The sequence below is a fragment of the Pezoporus flaviventris genome, unplaced genomic scaffold (genome assembly GCF_033815535.1).
Source record: "Pezoporus flaviventris isolate CSIRO_AGI_PZ_B2104156 unplaced genomic scaffold, CSIRO_AGI_Pfla_v1 ptg000006l, whole genome shotgun sequence".
Taxonomy (NCBI): domain Eukaryota; kingdom Metazoa; phylum Chordata; class Aves; order Psittaciformes; family Psittacidae; genus Pezoporus; species Pezoporus flaviventris.
Window position 1 is genome coordinate 3630451 of NW_026892554.1, and position 21707 is coordinate 3652157.

Consider the following 21707-nt stretch of genomic DNA (forward strand, 5'->3'; position numbering starts at 1 on the left):
TCAATTTTGTGCTCACTATGCCTCTGTTAGAATACTTAAGCTTGAAGTATGTTTGCACTGCTCTTCGAGAAATAATTCTCCACGAGTTTTAGATGTCTATTAGATTTCAATATATCTGGCACAGAAAATATATACCAAGGAGTGGATTTTGGACTGAAAATTTATATATGGAAAGGCAGGATGCCAGTAAAGCTCAATGTTAAATTTAACAGGTGTATTTAGCAATGAAATTAAGATTTGAATATGCTGGGGTAATATTATTTTCTTAACATATTTTGTCATGTTTCCATAAATTCAGACTCACTGAATTTGCTTTGGAAATTCACCTAAGGATTTCAATACCAGAATGTTCACCTATCTTTAGGAGACAGTAAGTAAAGTGCTCTAAAGCCAGGCCTAAGATGCACTGTTAGGCTGTTCTTTTAAGAGTACAGCATGTGTGCACAAATGGGATTGGGGGGTAGTTACACCTTACATGCCACAGGTAAAAATACATATTTGTTTCTTTTTTTCACTTAGGCCTCTTCAAAAAACTCAAAGAGTACAACTGTATAAAGCTATACAAGAATTCAACTGCTTAATATAAACAGCTGAGTTAGTAGCTACATTCTTCAGTATCACACTAGGTGATTCTGAGTTGAGAGTTAAACAATTATTCCCTCTTTCTAGAAAGAAAAATTGGGCTATGTCTTCATAAAGGTATCAAAAATTATACTGCCCTTCAGCAAATAGGTACCTGCAATCTGCAGAAAGCAATCATGATTCAGATAGCATTTATCACTGATCCAGCTAAAACGATCACTGTAAAATAAGCCTCTTACCCTTGTTCCCTGTGTAACTCTGGATGACAAGGCAGACTGCATTCATTAGTGCAAGGTTCCTAGCAGCACCAAGGAAGCAAACAGCCCAAGCTTGCAATTCCAGCAAGGTTGTTCTATGTTATAACAAACATGAAGGTACTGTTTCCTTTGTGATTATCCACGTAATATAATACATAGAAATCTACTTAGCTCGCTATGACATTCTGTATTCATAAAAGTTTATATAGAGACCCTTTCTTAAAATGCTCTTCCACTGAAGAAAAAATCCTAGTGAAAAATTACCTTTATTTAGCAAAGGGATAATGACAAAAAATACGTAAGGATTTCCTTAGCAGGAGCTTTGTCTAAGTTTCTCTGCACATTTACAGTGCTACATAAATCTAAATACGTTACACTCTCTAGTCAAAGCCAAAGATTTGCCTTTTCAAAATTTATAAAGAAAAGGAACATAAATGAAGTATTTGTAGTTTCATTCATTTGATGACCTTTAGATCTTGTTCCAGATCTGAAATTATTCTCTGATACCTGTTAACACACACGCCACATTACACCGCTGCCGCCGTATCCATTTACTTTGCTATTAGCCTCGACACAGACAAGCAACTTGCATGGCCAGTCACAGACTCTCTTGTCTGCTATCTCATCTGAACAGTGATTAAATAAGAGCTATGGGGAGGGGGAAATGTTCAAGCTTTTTTTAATTCCCCTTTTGGAGACCATAACTGAATTTCTAGTACCTGAGCATTTATTTAAATTACTTTTCCAACACTTGCATTTTTTCCTACCTCTAGCACCCTAAGTTTTAATATTCTCAGATCCCATTCAACTTCAGCATAAATCCTTCCATCCAGGACTGCAATTGTACATGTTAATTCTGTAGATATATACACTACCGAAAACCAGAAAACATCTATATGTATCTCTATCTTCCTATATACATGCATCTCAATTTTTATTTGTAAAAGAGAGGGGGGAAAAATAATACATAAGTGACTGTCTAAACTCCAAGTTAGCAGCAGACTCATGATGAAAAGCTTTGCTGTTCCTAACTTGCAGCTTCATGCTTAAATACTGAGACGCGACTACAGAGTCACTTCCTTCCTCGTGGGATTATTCTAGGAGCAAAGGAATCTCTACCTGTAACCAGGAAGAACATCAAACCCTTGGGGTCAAATCCCGTATCTTCTTGCAGACTTTCAGAGCCAGTATTGAGTATTTCTGAGAGCTTGGTTTCCTGGCTGTTATTCACAACCAGGGACCTGGGCTAAAGGCTGTGATTATTACTGATTTCAATACCTACCAAACCCAAAAGAAACTCACATATGTTTTCTAAGGAACTGAAACTATGCAAATATGTTTTCCAAATATAAAAACCAAATAGCTACTTGCATCTCACATGCAGATTGCTAAATAGCATCCCGTTTATATGAAGCACGTGACAGCTTTCACTTGAAGACACAGATTGGTTTGATAATTCCTTGGTAATTCATATATTAATCTTTAAGCTTAACAATTCAAACCTACTGCAAAGTAAAAACTAATTCCCATTTTACTATCAAATACACTTTTCAAAACTGCAGGTGCACACAGAAAACTTACAGCTACGGATTTCTACATTAAGCACTTAGTATGATGTTCAAATAAACAAAGCAGGAATTCCCGTTAAGTCCTACAACCAAGGCACAGTTACCAACCACAAGAGGTAGTTTCAGGAAAGCTTCCACTAAAGGCATTCTAGAGAAGTCTGTAAAGTTTTTTCTTCTAGTAAATACACATTGCAATAGACTCGGAAACAAGATTCTTCCCCGAAGTGCCACAGCGCGAGATCCCAGCAATTCCTGTACGCAGGCTGATCTAATTGGGAACTCCAAAATCCCAGCGTGCACTTTATCCATTGACTCTCTCCTACACCATCTCATTAAAGCAATTATTTATAAATACCATGGAAGACAGTGTTTGGATATCTATAATAAGGGCAGCAGAGTCTGTTTATAGCTGTTTGTAAACACGTAATAACTTTGCTCAGATGCACAAAGCTGAAGTGTTTTTGTCAGCACTAGTCCTCCCTGCTTTCCCAGTGATCCTTCCATCAGTGCAAAGCTGGGATAGTTCCAACACTGTTACATTGCCCGCAAATTTAAGCTATTTTGCTTGTAGCAGAATTTACTTTTCACTTCACATTAAACCCTTAAAGATATGGAATCTGCAAAGCAAGTTACAGTACCAGTTTCCAACTTTCTGAATGAGTCTTTAGACATTGAGGCAGCACAGAAGCAGCCTAAGACTTCACACTCACTGATGTGTCCTGAGACTGAAATATTGCAAGTCTGGATATTATATCGTCTACTAATAGTGCTACCATATAACGAGAGGCTCCCAAAAAGGAAACCAGAAAGAGATGTGTTTGAATGAGAAAGGGCAGAGAAATAAAAATAACATCTCTTAGTTACTTGTATTTCTTAATATCAGCTTCGACCTTTCCAAAAACTCCCTTTAGATTTCAGACAAGAGCAAAAATAACACCACTAATCATGAAGACAAAAATGAAATTCCAAATGCTTGTGTCAGCTACTGCCAACAGATCTCAGCTGATTCACCCCCAGCCCACACTAGATTTCAGTTTCTTTGCAGAGTATGTAAATTGCTTAATTCTCATAAAAAGCATCCAAATAAAAGGAACTGTAGGGCAAAAATAGGATATATGAAATACTCCATCCTCTGTAGTGCAAAGATCAGCCTAACTGGATAATTTATCCAGCCACTTTAACATGTTTGAATTAGCAAACTCCTAATGAACAATTCCCAAATGCTTTACTCAGTTCCGTAATTATGGAACACTTTATAGCATTCTATGCTGAATGGGAGAAAGCTTCCAGTACACCAAAACCCAATAATCAAAAGTGACCAGAATATTAGGAGCCTAATACTCTCTTTAAATATCAGAAGTCACGATGAGTTAAAATCCCTTTCGTATTTCAAAGGCATCCACAAAAATCAAAGCTACACAGCACAGGAAACCCCTTCAAGTTGCACCAATGAACTAAGCCATGTCCTCGTCTGGTTTAGGAGAGGGAAGGAGAGAGAAGAATATGGGAGAACACAAAGCAGCAAAAGCTCTTTCTGCCCTATTTGTAGTGCCAGATGAAAAATGCCAGCAACTGCAGAGTACTTGCACAGCAATTAAAACAAGAAAAAAAAGCAAAAGACACTAAAGACCCCTAAACAAACAACAAAACAAAGCCCCAGACCCCAAACATCTTTGGTAAGCGCTAAGGCCATTCACACAATGAGATTTCACAGTTCACTTTTTTAAATGAATGCTTCCTGTAGCTATTTAAACAAAACCAATTTAAATGAAATATACTTAACATTAGCATCTTTGCCGAGCAAGAGATTCCCAGTATCACAATCCCTTCACCTTCCCAGAAATTTCCTAGTGCATTTAAATAGCATCAAGGGGCAGAGAGGAAGCATTTTTTTTTTTCTGGGGCTAAATTCAAAGAAGGCTTTTAGAGGACCTTGTGTCCTGTGATTAACTTCTCTTACATACATACTTGTCACTTCTTGTAAGAAATCCAGACAGGGTCGGCTACTTCCAGAAATACTTATTGAAACAGCCAGTGGGGTCTGTCCTTCATAGTTCCTTGTGTTAGTGTCTGCTCCGTAATTATACAACATTTGTGCACAAAGCACATCATCTCTAAGAGCAGACAAGTGTAAGGGTGTCTGTCCATCTTCCAAGCGACCCAAGTTTGTATCCGCCCCTCTCTGAAGGAACATTCGGCAGTAAGAGTGATTGCTTTTGATCACAGCGTATCGTAACAGGAAACCATTTTGAATGTCGATGTTGGCATTGTGATCCAGAAGGATTTTCACACAGCTTGACCTCTCTCGGATAATGGCCAGCTGAAGTGGTGTAGTACCTTTATCACTGAGCGGATCAACCTCGGCCTTGAACTCCAACAGGAGCCTCACAAATGAGTCTCTGCCATAGTGGGCTGCTACATGGAGGGGAGTCCAACCATCGTTGCTCTTTGCATTAATAATGTCACTTCTATATTCAGATTCCAACATCAAGCGTGCAATCCTCGCTCGGCCATGCATGGCTGCATAATGCAGAGCAGTGAAGCCTCCAATTAAGTCCTTAACTGTGGGATCAGCTGAAGTTAAAATAAAATTAAAAAATAATTAGAAGGCATTACAGTAATCCAGTGCTGCAAGAAAAGAAATAATCAAAGGGTTGAGTGTTAAGTCTTTTCAGGCATAGCATGACAGGATTATTTTGTACTTCAAACTAATGCTTGCTTTCAGGAACATGCTATTTTTGAGAAAAATTTAAATTATATTTAAGAAAGTTACACAAAAAAAAATCCTTTTTTCTTTTATATACATATGTTTCCATTTGACAAATACTTCTCCGCATCTTCCTAGCACTCTTAGGCTAATTACTCAAATCTCCGTCCATCCAGTTTTCCTCCAGCTCTACAATATTACATTTCTTTCTTAACATTCAACTTTGTTTTATTTTCCCTTGTGTTGCTTCTTGGTCTTAAAAAGAAGCATGTGTAGAAACATCTGCTGTCCCAAACTGCGGATGTTTTGTGGTCTGGCAGCATTGTATTGTTTTTAGGGTGTAATACTGCATTAGGTAAAATGTGGTCTGCAGGATTTCCAAAGCATGTAAGATATATGTTATTCTAGATTGTCTTGATAAAGTCTGTTTTTACAGATGATGAATCTGTTCTGAATTTATAGTTCTACAAAAAATTTCAGATTTTACAAGAATGTAAGCAAATCACGTATGGAAAGAGTCAGGGAAAAAACATCAGTGCAGAATACAAGTGATTACACAGAGACCTTTACCCTACCCCCCCCCCCCCCCCCAGCACAAAAACTCAGTCTCATTTATGAATTTTAAAATTAAAATAATCAAATCAATTTACTTCATTGCCTCAGGACACCAAACCTTGTAAAGCAAGTGCCTATTTCATGTACCAAATTAATTACCAAGGAAAAGATGCCTGCCTCATCACCTCACCTAGAGAACAAGCCAGGCTCTGAGGTTTCTCCTTCCACCATATGCTGCCTGCTGGATGCTAAAAGGTACAAACTACTGTGTGGAAGTTTGAGGCACTTTCCTAAATTTCCCAGCTGTTAAAAAGAGAGATAGTGAATGCACAAGATACTAGTCTTGAGTTGACATGTTCTCAACATTCCTGTTTATCTATTGAAACAGCTGCTGGGGTATGTCCTTCACAGTTACCTGGGTACAAAGCACACCGTCTGTAAGAGCAGCCAATTGCAAGGGTGTCTGTCCACCTTCCATAAGCTTGACAGCCCCATCCTTGCATCCTGGCACACAGAATTCTCTCTCATTTCCTCACCTATACATACCATGTTTAGAAGGAAAGCAGCAGTCTTGGGAGGGTGGGGAAAAGAGTAGGACATTGTGAGCACAGGTTTTAAACTCAGGTGAAGGTTACAAACACCCAGTGCTCACACACACTGCTTAAGAGGAGCTCTTGCTCTCCTGTACCATGTAGAAAGGGCAGTATTCTGCTCAGCTTCCATCACACTCGAACAGGAGGGGGAAGAGGGTGAGAGACACCAGTCTTCACCTCAAAATTCAGACCTGCTATAAGTTCAGAATACAATATATATTGCAAGCTAGTTTAGTCTGAACACATCTGAATCCACAAAGGTGCTAACATAAAACAACAGGAATAGGCTTCTCAATATGGACCTACTGTGACCATATCCAGACAACACACCAAGACAGACATCATATCAAAATAAAAGGACTGGCAAGAGTACAGAATACAGCTGCAAAGGTAATCCAGCAACTTTAAGGTTTTTTATAATGCAAAGACTGAGGTGAAGAAGACAAACAAACAGAAATCCAACATACAAACTAATGCAGCTTGACTACGCGGAGAAATAAAACATGAGAACTGCCTCTAGTATATAGAATAGGAACCTAGAAGTAACAACAAAAATGCTAAGAGAACTTTAGTAGTGACAGCCTTCCTCGTCTTCTATAAAAAGCAGAAGTTTCAGCACCCTGTAAAGTTACCTGAGTTAAAGTAATAGATGAAGCATTCACAGGTCGGCAGGAAAATGAAGTCAGTGACTGAACAGGTGGTTCCTAACCTGCACTCTGATGATGTCCAAAATAGAGAATCAGTACAACCCACCAAGTTATTAAAGACAGATAATCTTTCAAAGTGGTGTTCGCTGCTCCCAGGATCTCATTCTTTGCACTGCTCAGACTATTCTACATTACCTCCCGACAGTTGATAAAATAAGAAGCATAAGCATGCAAAGGGATGATACATTTGGAGAGGTAGAATTAAGGAGAAGGTGGACATACTGGAAAAGAGACATTGCTTTTTACCATTAAAGAGAACCAAAAAAACCCCAACCCTAAGTCATGCAAGAGTAGTGTCTCAACAAGAATAGGAAAGTAAGTCTCTCAGTTGGGCAAGGAACAGAAACAACTAACCGTCCAAAGTGAACCCAACAGTAAAACTTCACGATAAATATATTGTAATTCCCGTTAAGATGACAGGCTTTTAGGGAGCTAATAGTACCAGTCTCCCTCTTGATTAGGGAAACAACTTTAATCGAGCAAAAAGTCTGTTGCTGTTCAGTCAATGTTTTGCTGCCATCTCCCGGAGAACTTTTGAACTTCACAAAGTTTATTGGCAAAACCTGAACCTGAATTACATTGCATACATGTTAGTAAAATACACGCTTCAGAGGTGATGTTGCCTTAAGAACTTTAGTTGTTGTCAGGGATTTTGTTTCATAAAAGGCTTTGGCACTGGTATCATGGTGGGAAGTACCTTTCTCCCCCTGGAACACACAGTAGAAATAAACTGGGAATGATTCTCAGCTTATCTTTCAGGATCTGCAGCGGGTATAAAAAAAGTTCCTGGTACAAGCATATTTAACTAGAAAGGGATGAAGACAGCACTTGCCAGCATTTCTTTATCTTGCCTCCATCCTTATTTCTTTTCAAGTTTCCCATTAATTTGGGGAAAGCAGAATCTAGAAACATAAATAACTGCATTTGGTAATTTTTAATGTTCTTAAATATAAGGCATAATGCAATGGCATTGTATTAGGCCTTAAGCCCAGCTGGTATTCAGAAGCATGCAGCTGCTGGCTCACTTCCCTTCTTCTTCACCCCTCCTCCCCCAGAGGGATGGGGAGGAGAATCAGAAGAATGTAAATCCCATGGGTTGAGATAAGAACAGTCCAGTAACTAAGGTATAACACAAACCGCTACTGCTACCACCAGTAATAATAATGATAAGGGAAATAACAAGGGAAGAGAATACAACCGCTCACCACCCACCAACCGATACCCAGCCCAACCTGAGCAGTGATCTAGCCCTTCCGGGTAACTGCCCCAGTTTATATAGTGGTCATGATGGCCTGTGGTATGGAATACCTCTTTGGTTAGTTTGGGTCAGGTGTCCCGTCTCTGCTTCCTCCCGGCTTCCCATCTTCCCTGGCAGAGCATGAGACTCAGAAAGTCCTTGATCAGAGTAAACATTACTGAGCAACAACTAAAATCATCAGTGTTATCAGTGTTGTTCTCAGGCTGAGAGTCAAAAACACAGCACTGCACCAGCTACTAAGGAGAAAAATGACTGCTGCTGCTCAACCCAGGACAGGCATAAACCTTGAACTCCTTATAAAGGGTACCAAGTAACTGCTCAAGCTCACCTGAGATTGAAAACTTGCAACACTGATATCCAGATTACATTATTTCATGTTAAAGTCTAGCACCTAAGCTAGTCATTTAAACTCTGCTGTTAATGAAACTCTTTTCTAATACTGTAGCCTAAAGGATATATACATTCTTAAACAAGAGTCTGATACTTTAGTTTCAACTTACAGCTCAGTGGGACAGTTTCCTTACTTACTTGATGCCTTCTTTAGATCACTATCACAGCATCATCTGGGAAGTCAAGAAAGCAATGCTTCTGGCTTCATAAAGTACTTCTATTATTTCAAGCTTACTTCTCCAAACTAGGGCTTCATTCTGACCACAAGACTTAGAAACATGACTACTTATAGCTTCTGGTTTGAATTTTCTAGGACAACATTGATACAAAGACCTCCAGGAAAGCATTGCTGTTCAGACACACACACGCTTTATGAGCTGATTTAGGGGGATGAACATTTGGCATTCTCTAGTTTCTCCTGGATTCTGCATGACCTTACTAAGGTTTAGATATCTTGCAGCCAAGACTAAAAACAAACAAACATGTCTGTTTGGCTACTCCTGTTACTCTTCAATTTCTAGGAGCTTTAGTGAATCATTTCTTCACTTTAATATGAGTAAACAGAGTTAATCCAAGTCAAGTAACCAGCTTAATATGAGTAATTGTCCTGCTACATTATTATTGAGAAGACACTGCCAAAGGACAGCTAACTACACACTTTCAAGACTTTAGCTCTTTGTAATGTTAACAGTGGTGACTGGCTAGTAATAAAATACAGTTTTTGTCCAGCATGAGATCATGTGTCTCTATGTCATTTTGAAAATAAAAAGTACACTAAAGAGAAAACAGGCTTGTTATGCAAAAATCCAGCATTACTGAAAATTACACTCCTTATTTTGTGTTGTTTTCCTGGGGAGCTTTGTGACTTTGGATTGTTTCTATGGATGGAAAGAGCTGGAAAGAGCAGGCTTCACAGAATCTTCACTTTATTAAAATGAGTCAAATACACAAAGAAAGTCAAAGTCACTATTTTTCATGAGAACAAAGTTTCTCTGTGATTCTGATCAACTTCCTGCCTTCCATCACTTGCTAAAGAGTATTTATTATCTGACCTATTACCCCTGTATCTAGTTGGTATTTCTGCTGGCTTCATCTTTTAGTCTGGACTGGCTTTTTAATGCATTTCCCCCATATATCTGTGTCTCCTTGCTCAGCAGATAATAAAAAGCTTCCTTCTGTTCCACCACCTCCACTCAAAATCATCCAATCTGCATGCACAACACTGTCCTCTGGCTCTTTTCTTTGCTGGTAAGCAATGATGGAAGAGAATTAAAAAAAGCAAAAGCAGAAGGCAGCGAGGTCATAACTCCGTAAGAAGCTACCTTTTATTTCCAGGTCAGTGACCAGATTTCTTCTCAGCTTTTATTAGGCAAACGTCATCTCTGTCCCACTACCACACAAGACTACATCAGCAGTCTTACAGCATCTCAAATCAGAGGCACAGCACTCTTCCCCCAGCAACAGCCCATTGTGGTTTTCTCATTCCTGTATTATGAATGTATTTCCAGCTCCGTTAAGCTTCACCATCCCCTTAGACAGCCACAACTATCACCAGCTGGCCCTTCCTTCCCACCAACACATCAGTTCCCTCTTCCCTCCAGAACTCCATTCACTCCCTCTCACTACCTCTTTATTACTAATATGCATAGGTAGTTCAATACTCTGTTTGCCATAAAATTCACACCAGAAAACTACTTTTTCCTTCACACCAATATCATTTTGGTCCACAGGGATTAAGCACCAACATTGAAATAATCCACTTCTTGAGAAAAAGGTGAAGACTGTGTGAGGAAAGGTAGACACAAACCTTTCACTAATGAGGCAAGCATGATTAACTCTGCTTTTAAGAGTCATCTCATTTGTGACATTAGTATGTTTTAAATACTCATTATCTTCGATGCTTCTGTTTTGAGGTAAAACAAGGCAAGGCATAAAACGGTGCCAATTTTCTGAAGCAAGGCTCAGCTACAGGAAAGCTGCTGTAGATGACTAACCCTCACACTATTTGTTACTCAACTTTCTAGTCCTTGTGATTAAATGCTAGACTCCTTCCAGAACAAGAGCTTTTCATTAGAGGCAGTTTTCAGGAGGCATCAGATTCAGTTGGTAGTTCATATAGGAAAGAGTAACGACAAAAATGAAAACAAGACACTGCACCAGCAGCTATTCAATATCGAAACCTATACAATGAAAATACGTAGGAACACATGAGGGTGGGTTTGTTTCAGATCATCAAGTTCACAGAGCTAAAACCAACCTATTCCTAGCCTTACAGCCTAAGGATTTTGAATTATTAAAGAGAAGGCTTGAGATTATCCAAATACATTATATATATATTAAAAAGTAGAATTTTAAGTTAGCTATTAGTGCAGTTTAGTAGCTTTCTCCCTCTTCAATAAAGACATGAGGGTTTGGCAATATTATGTGGTTAGCATACGCAGTAGGTATATCAAGAGGGCCCAGTAGTTCACGCTGTATTTTACTACTGCTCTTACAGAATATACCACCGATCATGCAAATAACATAGCTCATTAATGCCATTCATTTTTAAGGGTGATCCATATATCTGACAAATACTGTGACACACATAAGGAGCCCATATGTCCTCAGATATGTAAAGCACCAAAATGGGAATTTCAGTTTCCTTGGGACCAAACCCATAAGAATTCATTTGATAAGAACAGCACTGGAACAGAGGATGCTGTTCTTTTAAGAGGACTCAGCAGAATCTGGAGAACATCTACTGATTTTTACTTTTCCTCTCCAGTATCACATTAAATGGTTAAAACCATCAATTTCTACAGCTTTAGGTAGCCTTGAAAGAACATACAGCAAAAAAGAAATTCTCACTGGTAATGATCATCACCCAAGCAGGCGTATCACTTCAACCAACCAAACTCAAATCAGTGCACATGGATGCCGGAAAGGTGTATACTCAACTGGACTAGCTGATCCCTGCACAGAGTACTGTTTTCATAAAGCTTAGCAGACTCTTAAAGCTTATAGAGAAATTCAGTCTTTGATGTTACTTGCTTGAGAATTATGAAACAAACCTCCCTAAAATTCTAATCCAAGGACCTGCTGCCCTCTAACAGAGGAAGAACAGAATCTTCTCTAACAGAGAAGAACAGCCTCTAGACAACTTACCTCCATGCTCGAGAAAAACCCGGACACATCTCTCTTTTCCTCTTGCTGCAGAGAAATGAAGCAAAGTCCAGCCATTGGCATCTCGACCATTAGGAGAATATCCCTGCTCCAGCATCTTGCGCACGGTGTGAACATCGCCAGCAGCAACTGCAGCCTGAATCTGCAACTCTTCCTGTAGTTCAGGGTTTCTCCGACAGTGATGGTGTAACATCCTAGCTGAATCTGGCTTTTACAGAGGCGTCATGAGGTCACACTAGTCACCTTGGATCAATATAAAGCAGGAATAAATTAGGAGCGAGACTAGGAAAGAGATATCTAGGGAAAAAAGTCAGTGCTAAGCAAAAAACAATGCTAAGATTTACATTCTATACACCAAGTCGTCTTATATATAAAATAAAAACCAAACCACCTCACTGTTAACAAAATCATACTACATGGCTCACATCACTGGCTGCAAAAGAAAAGGGCACTTATGCATTATAAATAGTAAACATTTTCTTCAAAAATGACAGCATTAAACAAGAGTCCACAATTAAAGCTCCTGCACAACAAGTAAAATGGAAAATCACCTGAAACCAACATTCGTTTAAATATCACAACATGGTTAATAACGCTAACTCCAGAGACAATGGATGATCTAAACTGTTACATGAAACAGCACTGCATTGCGAGAGCAACTGAACTATGGTATTTATTTGTTTCGAGATATGTATCATCTCTAAGGTTCAGTGAAAATATTTTCATCTTACTAACATAATCTTTTCCTGTGACCTACAGCACATGAGTATTAATAACACTAATGTTCAAACTGAAAACTAATTATTCCCCCCCCCTTCTTCCCCCTCTTTTTTAATTAGAGTGCACTGTCTGTATTTTGGCTTGTTGACTTTTTTAATAGTACATAGAGACTGCAAAGAGCTTCTATATTCTAGAAATCAAACACAAATACGATAATATGAGAGCTGGAAACATGTAAGTGCAGTTAATATCGGCCTGTCAAACATCATGAGAACATACACCAGAACAATTCAATTTATAATTACCTTGATATCATATATGAGAGAGCTGGGCCAACAGGCTATCCAAAATAGCCACTGTAAAAGAGCTTAGATACAAGCATACATTGGGAAAGAAAAAAGTACTATACTCCATGCTCCATTTGAGAAGTCCCCATCTGCAGTTCTACCTGCTACCCAGCTGGGGACAAGTTAAAAAATACAGGTATTTAGGAATTCTTCCACAGTACACAAAGTCTGTTAAGTGTCTACATTTTCACGTATCTTATGTATCATATCCCATTAACACGTATTCCTAGAATGGAAAGGAGTGTCAGGAAAGAAAAAGAGAATAAAAGCAAGGTATGAGAAAAGTAATGCTGAGCAATAAGAGCCTCAGAAAATACTCAAACGCTGTTGCAATGGATATTAACAAGGAGCTAGAAGATGAAAAAGAGGAAGAAAAATGCATTTAAACTCCTGTACAATTAAGCAAGATTAAAGCACAAGGTAAAGTCCCAAAGACAAAAGTGAATTTTAAATAATCTTGTTGTATTAGGATCTCAACCCATATCATCACTTAAAACCTTCTTTTACGTAAGTATCACAAGGGTTTCCAGAGCCTCCTGATTCATAGGTCATCCAGAAGATATTGCAATCACCTCCCCATACCCCACTGGGCACTGGCTCTCCTATGATGCAGATATACACAGACAAGTGAAAACTGAAAACATCAATCACTGCCATCTTTCCAGATGAAGGCGTAGGTATTTATTCACTCTTCTACAGCCTAGTTGTGCCCACTGCAAAGAAGTTATTTATCTGCTTCTTGGAGAGGTATAAACTTGCAATTAACAGGTAGCTACAATGACCCTAAGTAGACTGCAAATATGTAAATTACATGCAGCAAATGCTTGTCTTTAACACTTATAAATGCTTCAACTTACCAGGTATGGCAACAATCAGTAGTTCAGCACAGGGCTATGAAGGAAGAGTTTTTAGCTCGATAGGTTATATGTGGCTTAGGAACTGGCTTTGTTTTGTTTTATAGTATAAACTCCATTATCTGACACTGGAACCAAAGGGGATTAACAATCTGGCAACCGCTAACCCAACAGTTCAGCTTTCGCAGCACAGTCCAAAAATCAAACTTGGTTAATCTGATGACAATGGAAGTATTTCTATTAACTCTAATAAGCTTTTGCTAAGCTCTTTCTCTAAACTCCAATTAGCACTTCAGAACATGCTCACCTATAAGACAGCGAGCTTGACTTCATTCTGCATCACACCACTAACAGTACTGTTAATGGATTTCCAACTACAAGAGCAAGATTTTTCTTTGGATTTACGGGTGAAAACTGATTGAATCTAACTGGTAATAAGTCAGGGGGAGATCTCTGAAAAAAACAAAGTAAAAATCAGCATGCCCTTTAGCCTTACTTTCTGAATGTATACGAAAACAAGACAGGAAAACTGATCAAAAGTTGATAGAAACAAACTTTCTACAGCCATTTTTACAGTCCCTTCTTGTAAAGGATTAATCCTTACAAGATCTCATGTGATCTTGAAAATTAATGTCAAACCAATTGCTCAGAACAGTACAGGAAAGAGACAGGATGACTACACAGATGAAGCAAAAAGGGATTTCTCATTGAAGGGGCCAGCAGCATTCCCCCCTGCAACTATCTATGAAGACAGTTGGTTAAGAAAAAGCAAAGCTCTTTATGTCACACTTCTCAGCTGGTGGGTATATTTGTAATGCAGCATTATAAAAAGTTGGCACTGGCCCCATATGTTGCATGTGACTAGCAGAGCTTATTCAAATTAGCTAGTACTCAAGTACATAAGTATTAAAACATACAAAGCAGAAGACAAAGTCAGGCATAAAAGGCAGCTCCTTTTATCACCTGCACAGTTCCTGTAAATATCTACTCTTCTGTCTCACCTCTATGGCAGGCAAAGAAATTTAAATCACAGGCCTACATAACTGTACCATTCAAGGTTTTGGGATAGTTCTAGGTACACACCAGCTTTGAAAACATTTCCACTTCTGCTCCGTGGATCATTTAAAATTCCTGTTTGCAAATCCTCATATACAGCATCAATCTTTGAAGGAGGAAAGGAAGACTACGGGAAGTCATTAGCCATTTGGCATTTAATATTTAATGTTTTGAAACTATAATCAATCTCATTTAGAACACGATATGCATTTGGATTGCTACATAGTGGTTTTCGCCATGCAAGTAAAAGAATTAAATCAAGCAGAAGGGGGTAAAAATGTACCTATACATTCTTGGTTATAATGCTCGTACAGTGCCCCGAAAATGGAGGACAACAGCAACTACTTCATTGTTTTTGCAAGTACAACAGGACAAATTCAATGTGTTCCTGAATTACCTTATATGAGGTTGTTACTCTTTGATGGATGTCCCCCTCGTCATTGTCTTCACTATTCATAATCTTGTGTGCCCATGTGTGTCAAACAACCTGCTGCCCCTTAAAAGAAATGATATTTATATTAGCTGCAAAGAGTAAAAGTGAGAGGTTTTTACTTACTTTTACTTTGTGCCTGTGCTAGAATGCCACATTTTAATGCAGTTATGCCAGAAAAAGCCCTGAAGTGTGTTTTGTTTCATCACCAAACAGTCCTTCAGAGGTTGGAGTGGGGAGAGTTTGCTTCTGCCAGATGAGAAAAAGGCTAGAGAACATTTTATGCAAGACAAGAGAAAGGAGAGATACGCTTCCTCTCTAGAGTAAACCTTGAGGAAAAGGTCTAAGCTCTTCTCCAAGGACTATGCATATCTGCTGCTGCCATGGAACAAAAATGGATGCAAAGGTCACTGTAGGTATTTCTGCCTAACTGCTCAATGCCTCCCTGCGGGAGTCAGATGCCAGGAAAAACCTTCAGAATCCATTTAGTTCCTTCCCAACCCATTTTTGTGGGCTTTTTTCTGTTTGTTTGTGGGAGTTTTGTGGTTTGTTGGCTTTTGTTTTCTTTTTTAAACCTCCATCCACCTGTGCTTCCCTATCTAATGAATGAAACCTGATAGCATAGAGCATTGACTTCCCCATCCTTCAGCTGGACTTGTAGTGCCACCAATTGTGTCCCCCTCACATAACAGATCAGGCTAACAGACATTCCACAAACAGGTAAAGATACCTTCACAATACAAGCAATACCACCTCAGAGATCATCACTCTTTTCATATATAAGAACTAGAATCAAACTTTACTCAACACCAGTTACAATCCCTACCCAGTTTCCTCCTCCAGACTAGCCCTCCTTATCCCCCTTCTTCATCATCTGCACTTAACATGATCAGCCCCAATGCTTGACCATTTCCCACAGCACTGTTGAGAGCCCGTACTCATCAATGTTACTTCATTAATTCTTTGCACACCTCTGTCTGACCTTTTGGTCACTTTGGCTGCAAGCTTCTCTCAACAGGATCCCTTATCACGTGCAAGCACTGCAACAGTATTATAAATAATAAAAGCATTAATTACTTCATTGTATAGCAGGGCACACAAAACCAGCTGTGACTTGTTTTTCCTGCAAATGAACTGCACCAGAACAATTATATGAACTGTGCAGCTTTTAGCTTAACTTCAAATTTCTGTCGCTTAAAGCAACATAAAATCTTGCTTCTCCAATGACAGCTCAAAAGAGAAGGATGAAAAAAACAAGCTCTCTTCATCCCTCTTATGCACATTTTCCAAGAGCTTTGCTTCCCAAGATAAAACATACAAGGTCTGCAGATATGCTCACATCCCTGCACAAAACTGCACTGCCATGACCTAATTTGATCACATTTCTAGCCTTGTTTTTTTTGCATAGATGATCAGTCGTTAGCTCACCTTTTTCCCCCCCCCATTTTTGCATGATTTTCACTTTAAAACCCACACATTTTTTATTAGCTAATGCAAATTAGAATTGCACTGACTTCACAGACTACAGACAAGGTAACAGATTGCTCCACTAAAAAAGTAACAAGCTTTTTTCCCCCCCAAAGGAAAATTAGCTGCATATGGCAAGAGTAAGATCTGCAACTTTAATAAAAAGAAGTCATATTTAGTTAAAGTAAAGCTTGCTTACTCAATGACTTAAAGTTTGCTTAAAATACTAATAATTATAGTAGAAGTAGCACACTAAATAAAAAAATAAGATAAACATCTTCATTACCTATGGATAATGCCTTATGTTGTCAAAGAGATCTTAGACTTTCCTACATCAATGTGTCACTTCATTAAAGTCATTGCAAACATCATGTGGAAAATTAATTCTGACAGATGTATATAGTTACTTTAAAGAAAAGTCAAGGTTGGTACTAAAAGCAAGACCTTCTAATGCAGTATTCTGTGCATTCTTATGGCCTAACAGATAGACCTGATTCCTAAACCCTGGAATTACACATCTAAGAGCAGAAACAGGACCATAATTAGTACTGATGTTGGCATAACTCTGTACCACAAGGAAAGCATACCATTACACATGACATTTAATACCCAGCAAAGATCTAATCAGTGTAGGTCCTAGCTGTCTGGGGTTAAAGTATTCCAAGACATTTAAATCAAATAAAATTAAAAAAGATAATCACATTAGCATTCATTATTCTCACAACCCACTCCTCCCACCCATTTCAAAACTCAATGCGTTCATAATTAAATGGCATTTTAAAAATGGTCAATATGTTTTTGACAAAACCTAAATGCAACTACCATCTTCATCTGTTACTCAACTTCCTATTTCAGGAGCTCTTCAGACAACAAAGTAAGGCAACAACCATTATTTGTGTTCTCGTATCACAACCAAAGTTTGCAAATAACATGTGAAATATTAAACTTTCACAGAGCCTTATAATTCTGAATACATTTTCTTCTAGATGTTCTATGCTGCATCCCAGACAGACATCAAGTGAGGTAACCCAAGTGGCCAGGATGAAAATCACCAACTAACGCAGGCAAATTGCTGGGTCTGAAACGCAACGAGTTAACAGTGCATGAATCCCCAGTCTCACAAAGGAACTGCTACTTCAAAGAAAAGAAGCCTTCACTCTTCATAAGTGGCCATTAAAAGTTACACATTTCTCATCAGAGCTTCTGTAATTCCATCTTGTAGCTTGGACATACTACATTTAAAATAGCTAGTTAATCTACAAGTCCTCCATCAACTTCAGGTGTTGATAGCACTGCACGATGCTGCTTAGTGGTGCTATATACTCATAAGCAGCTGCTGTGTTGTTATGTTCTGCAAGGGGCTCAAACTGAAGTACGGAGGTATCATTTTACCAACTATTACCCATTTCACAAAGGGGTTGTGGGCTCTGACTTTTGGGCCTGATGGAGAAGTAGTGAAATCACCCAGCTCAAATAACTTCATGTCTGCAAACAGGCATGCACAAGAGACCTCACCTTCAGAAAGCGCCCGTACCACATCAACTGTTAACTATCCTCAAGGTTCCCACCGATTCACTAGCAACCTTAACCACAAGCAGAGGCCAGTGAAGAAATACTGCAAATCACCCCAAATCAAGGACCTCATCCACGCTAGTGCTACAGCAAGGCCTTGCAAATGTTTTTTTCAGTACAGATTGCTGCATCAGTGTCACACAGCCACAAGTCTCCCTCAAGACGTGCATTGACAAACTGCAGGGATCTTGTGCTCTGCAGCATGCTTGGAGATCCTCTGGTACCAAGCATCAAACACAATCTCTCTTCTAACTTACAGTGGTGTTGTTACTAAGTTTTAAACAAGTAAAAGTCAGATGAAAGCTTGGCATTAAAAGTAAACAATAATTCATAATAAGTGTTAATGTATAAGATCTATGTATTTTAACATGACTTGCTAATATTAAAGAATCCACACACCAGTATTTCATAGAATGACTGCAGCAGAGAACAATGGCTAGTTCAAACCACATTAAAGCAGTCACTTCAGCCCTAACACTCACAGCATAGCTGAAGAATAAAATGAGTGCTGCTTACAAAGACTGTTTCATTCAACCACCTCTAGAAAACTTTTATTTTCCCTGTATTTCTTTTTAATATAGCCTAAAAGAATCCAAGTAGACAAAATTCATTGGATGGCTTCAGTGGATAAAGCAAGTTTTTCATTGTGATAGTATCATTTTGTAAGCAAACGCTGGAATAACGGAAAACAGCCTCTCAGACGGCACACTTCCTTTAAGGATTTAGAATTCACAATAAGGCAAAACAAACCTAAAATTATTATATAGCCTGAAGAGAGATAAAAAAAAAGGATGTGCAACTTTATCTAGTGGGGCTAGCTATACTTGCAATAAGCTGTATTTCTTACAGAACAGGACTCCAACGTATGGTTTACCTCTGTTCCTTGTTTTGACCATGTGCAACTTTCTGACAGAAGCCAATCCCCTGATTCCTATAAACTCAAGTCCAGCCTCTGCATCTGAACCAAACTTTGCTGCAGTGTCATTTCACATTAAGAACAAGCTTCACAAATCCAATGAAAACTTACATTTCCCTCCATGAATAAATCCCAAAGATCTTACGACTTGGCGGCACCAAGAGGTGTCCTGCTGGAGTAGCTACATTGATGCAAGGCCCAATGTTAGATGGGTTGTAAAGAGGGTGTTATAATAAACCAACTTTGGATGAACTAATTCACATTTACCTCACTTACTAGCAAAAAATTCCCTCCTGCAATCATACTGGGCATGCCCACATGTTCCACTATGAAGTGTGGTTTTGCAGTATGCTACCAAAATAACATGGAATGTTTCTTTCCTGTACTTTCAAATATCTCAGAATTTGTTGCACATGTATTACACAGGTATTTGCTATTTAAACTTTGACATGTAGCAGCTGCTTTTTATCATATGCTAAAGACACCTGCATACTGATCCACCCTTGACCATGATTGTTGGCAACAGGTACCGCTTTTCCCCCACAACTAATGCTAAAAACTAATTGACTGCTAACAATGAAAAACACTCTGGTGCAGTTAATGACATCTCTGAAAACACAACAGAGACCAAAGGGACCTATATAGAGCATATATTTACCAAAATAACAAACTCATCTACATTTGAAACAGATTAGAATGGATTCAAGACAGACTCTCTGTTGACAGAACATGCACAAACTCCATTATTTGGGGCACACAAACAGTAGGATGCATTAAAAGACTGACTGACATCATTCACCCCCCACTCTCTCCCCTTGTGAGCCCATCTCTTCATCTCACCACTTAAAACAAGCAATTCTTCCTACAAACTGCTCTCCCTCTGCAAGCGAGCCTTCCTCCTACCAGCAGGATTGTTTTCGATGACTCTTTTCCTTTTTATTCTTAAGCAGCTAACAGCATTATCTTCTCCTGTGATCTCAACCCCCAAAATAAGTCCTTGTAAACAAACACCATCCAATTAAATGGATTTCAATTTTTGCAGCTCCATTACAGTACAATACTGAAAAAGAGACCCACGCAAAGTCAGGTAGGACTAAACCAACATAATGCAATTACCATGACCTACTCCAATAAAGATTTTGGAATCAGAGCAGAAGCAAATCCGGTGTTGCACCCATAAATCTGAAAACAGGCCTTAAGAAAAGGCCCTTTTAACCAACACAGAGTGAAGTAATTTTAAGTGACATTGCTGAGATGAGGAGACACAAAGACCCATTAAGGAGCAATTCACAAGCAAAATAATGTTTGCAGATTAAATTTAGAAAATGACAAAGCGTTACAAGAAGAAAGAGGAACCCTACTTCAAAAGAGCTTCAGAGCTTTCAAACTTGTAAAGGTCAATAGCAAGTAGGTTTTATGAGAACAAAGAAATCCGCTGCTACCTATTCAAATCCATCAAAACACAACGAGAGGCCCAAACCATGTGTCTAGGATGATTCCAAGAGTCTGTAAGAATGATCACCTTTCTGTGGTGTTTTTGAACGCTGGTTCCTCGCTTCTGTCTTATTTTGTTCTTTGGAGTCACAGTTTTTAATTCTCCTTTAAGGCAGCTCCAACCTAAAAAACAAAAAAGAAAAGTTGAACTGAGCCACACAATGACACAAACAAGAGAAATGGAGAATGAAAATGGTTAATACCAAAGCAAGAGCAGGTCTTAAAAGGAAGAGCCTTCAAGAAATTAGGAAGGAAAGGGTTATTCCTCTAAATCAGGACCTCAGTTCGACAGAAGGGCGCTCTCAGGGGTACTAAGGAGTTGGAAGGACAATAACCACAGGCCCACTACCCTGTCAAGCCAGCTCCTCTGGGGAACTGAAGTAAAAGATAAGAACTAAAGAATGGGACAGGAAGTAACCCAGAAAGGAGAGCTACTGGGAAATGAAAATCGCTCCCTTGCAGGAGCTCACGCTTCAGGAACCGTCAAGCGTGCGCGCACACACACACACAGAAAACCAACCAAGCCCCGGCGCAGAGTCCAACGGCCCGGCGGCGGGAGGGCCCAGGGGAAGCGGGGGACGCGCTCCGGAGGAGCCCTGGTCTCCCCTGTGCCCTCACCGCCAGAGAACCCCGGTCCGCGGGCAGCCCTGGGAGCACGGCGGCAGGCGGCTGGCCCGGAGCCTGCCTGCCTGCCTGCCTGCCTTCCCCCCGCGGCCCGGGCGGGCAGAGCGGCGAGAAGCCGGGCACCCCCTCAACAGCGGGGGGCGGCGGGGAAGCCCCTCACAGCCCGCCGAGGGGGAGCGGGGAGGAGCAGGCCGGCGGCGAGCCCCGCCAGAGGGGCTGCCCGGGGCGGCGGTAGGGAGGCCCCACGGCGGGCCATGGGGTCGCGCCCCCTTCCTTCCTCCCCCCCCCCTTCCCCCGTGAAGGAGGCAGCGGGCAGACGGGGCTCGCCGCCCGCGGCCGTTACCTGTGTGTCGCCGGGGGGAGCGGGCGGCGCGGCCCCGTGCGCAGCCGCCCCCCGCGCTGGTGGTGCGGCGGCGGGCGGGCGGGGGCAGCGGCGGGGCCGGCC

At 40.0% G+C, this 21707-nt stretch overlaps 1 protein-coding gene across 5 annotated transcripts in view; it reads right to left on the reverse strand.

Annotated features, from left to right (window-relative positions):
- Positions 1-21287, reverse strand: part of ASB7 (ankyrin repeat and SOCS box containing 7) — a 30062-nt gene extending 8775 nt beyond the window's left edge. For 2 of the 5 annotated variants that reach the window (XR_009742121.1, XM_061446654.1), the window contains exons 1-5: positions 21159-21279; positions 20667-20761; positions 15157-15255; positions 11765-12025; positions 4376-4981 (exon numbers count right to left, since the gene is read on the reverse strand). Coding sequence is in view for 4 of the 5 variants with exons in the window: in XM_061446654.1 (XP_061302638.1) it covers positions 4376-4981; positions 11765-11975 (817 nt within the window). In the remaining variant the exon portion in view is untranslated. Of the gene's footprint in view, positions 1-4375; positions 4982-11764; positions 12026-15156; positions 15256-20586; positions 20762-21158 lie in introns of all 5 variants that reach the window. The other 3 variants (XM_061446655.1, XM_061446656.1, XM_061446657.1) reach the window with 3 other exon arrangements.
- Positions 21288-21707: the final 420 nt, after the last annotated feature.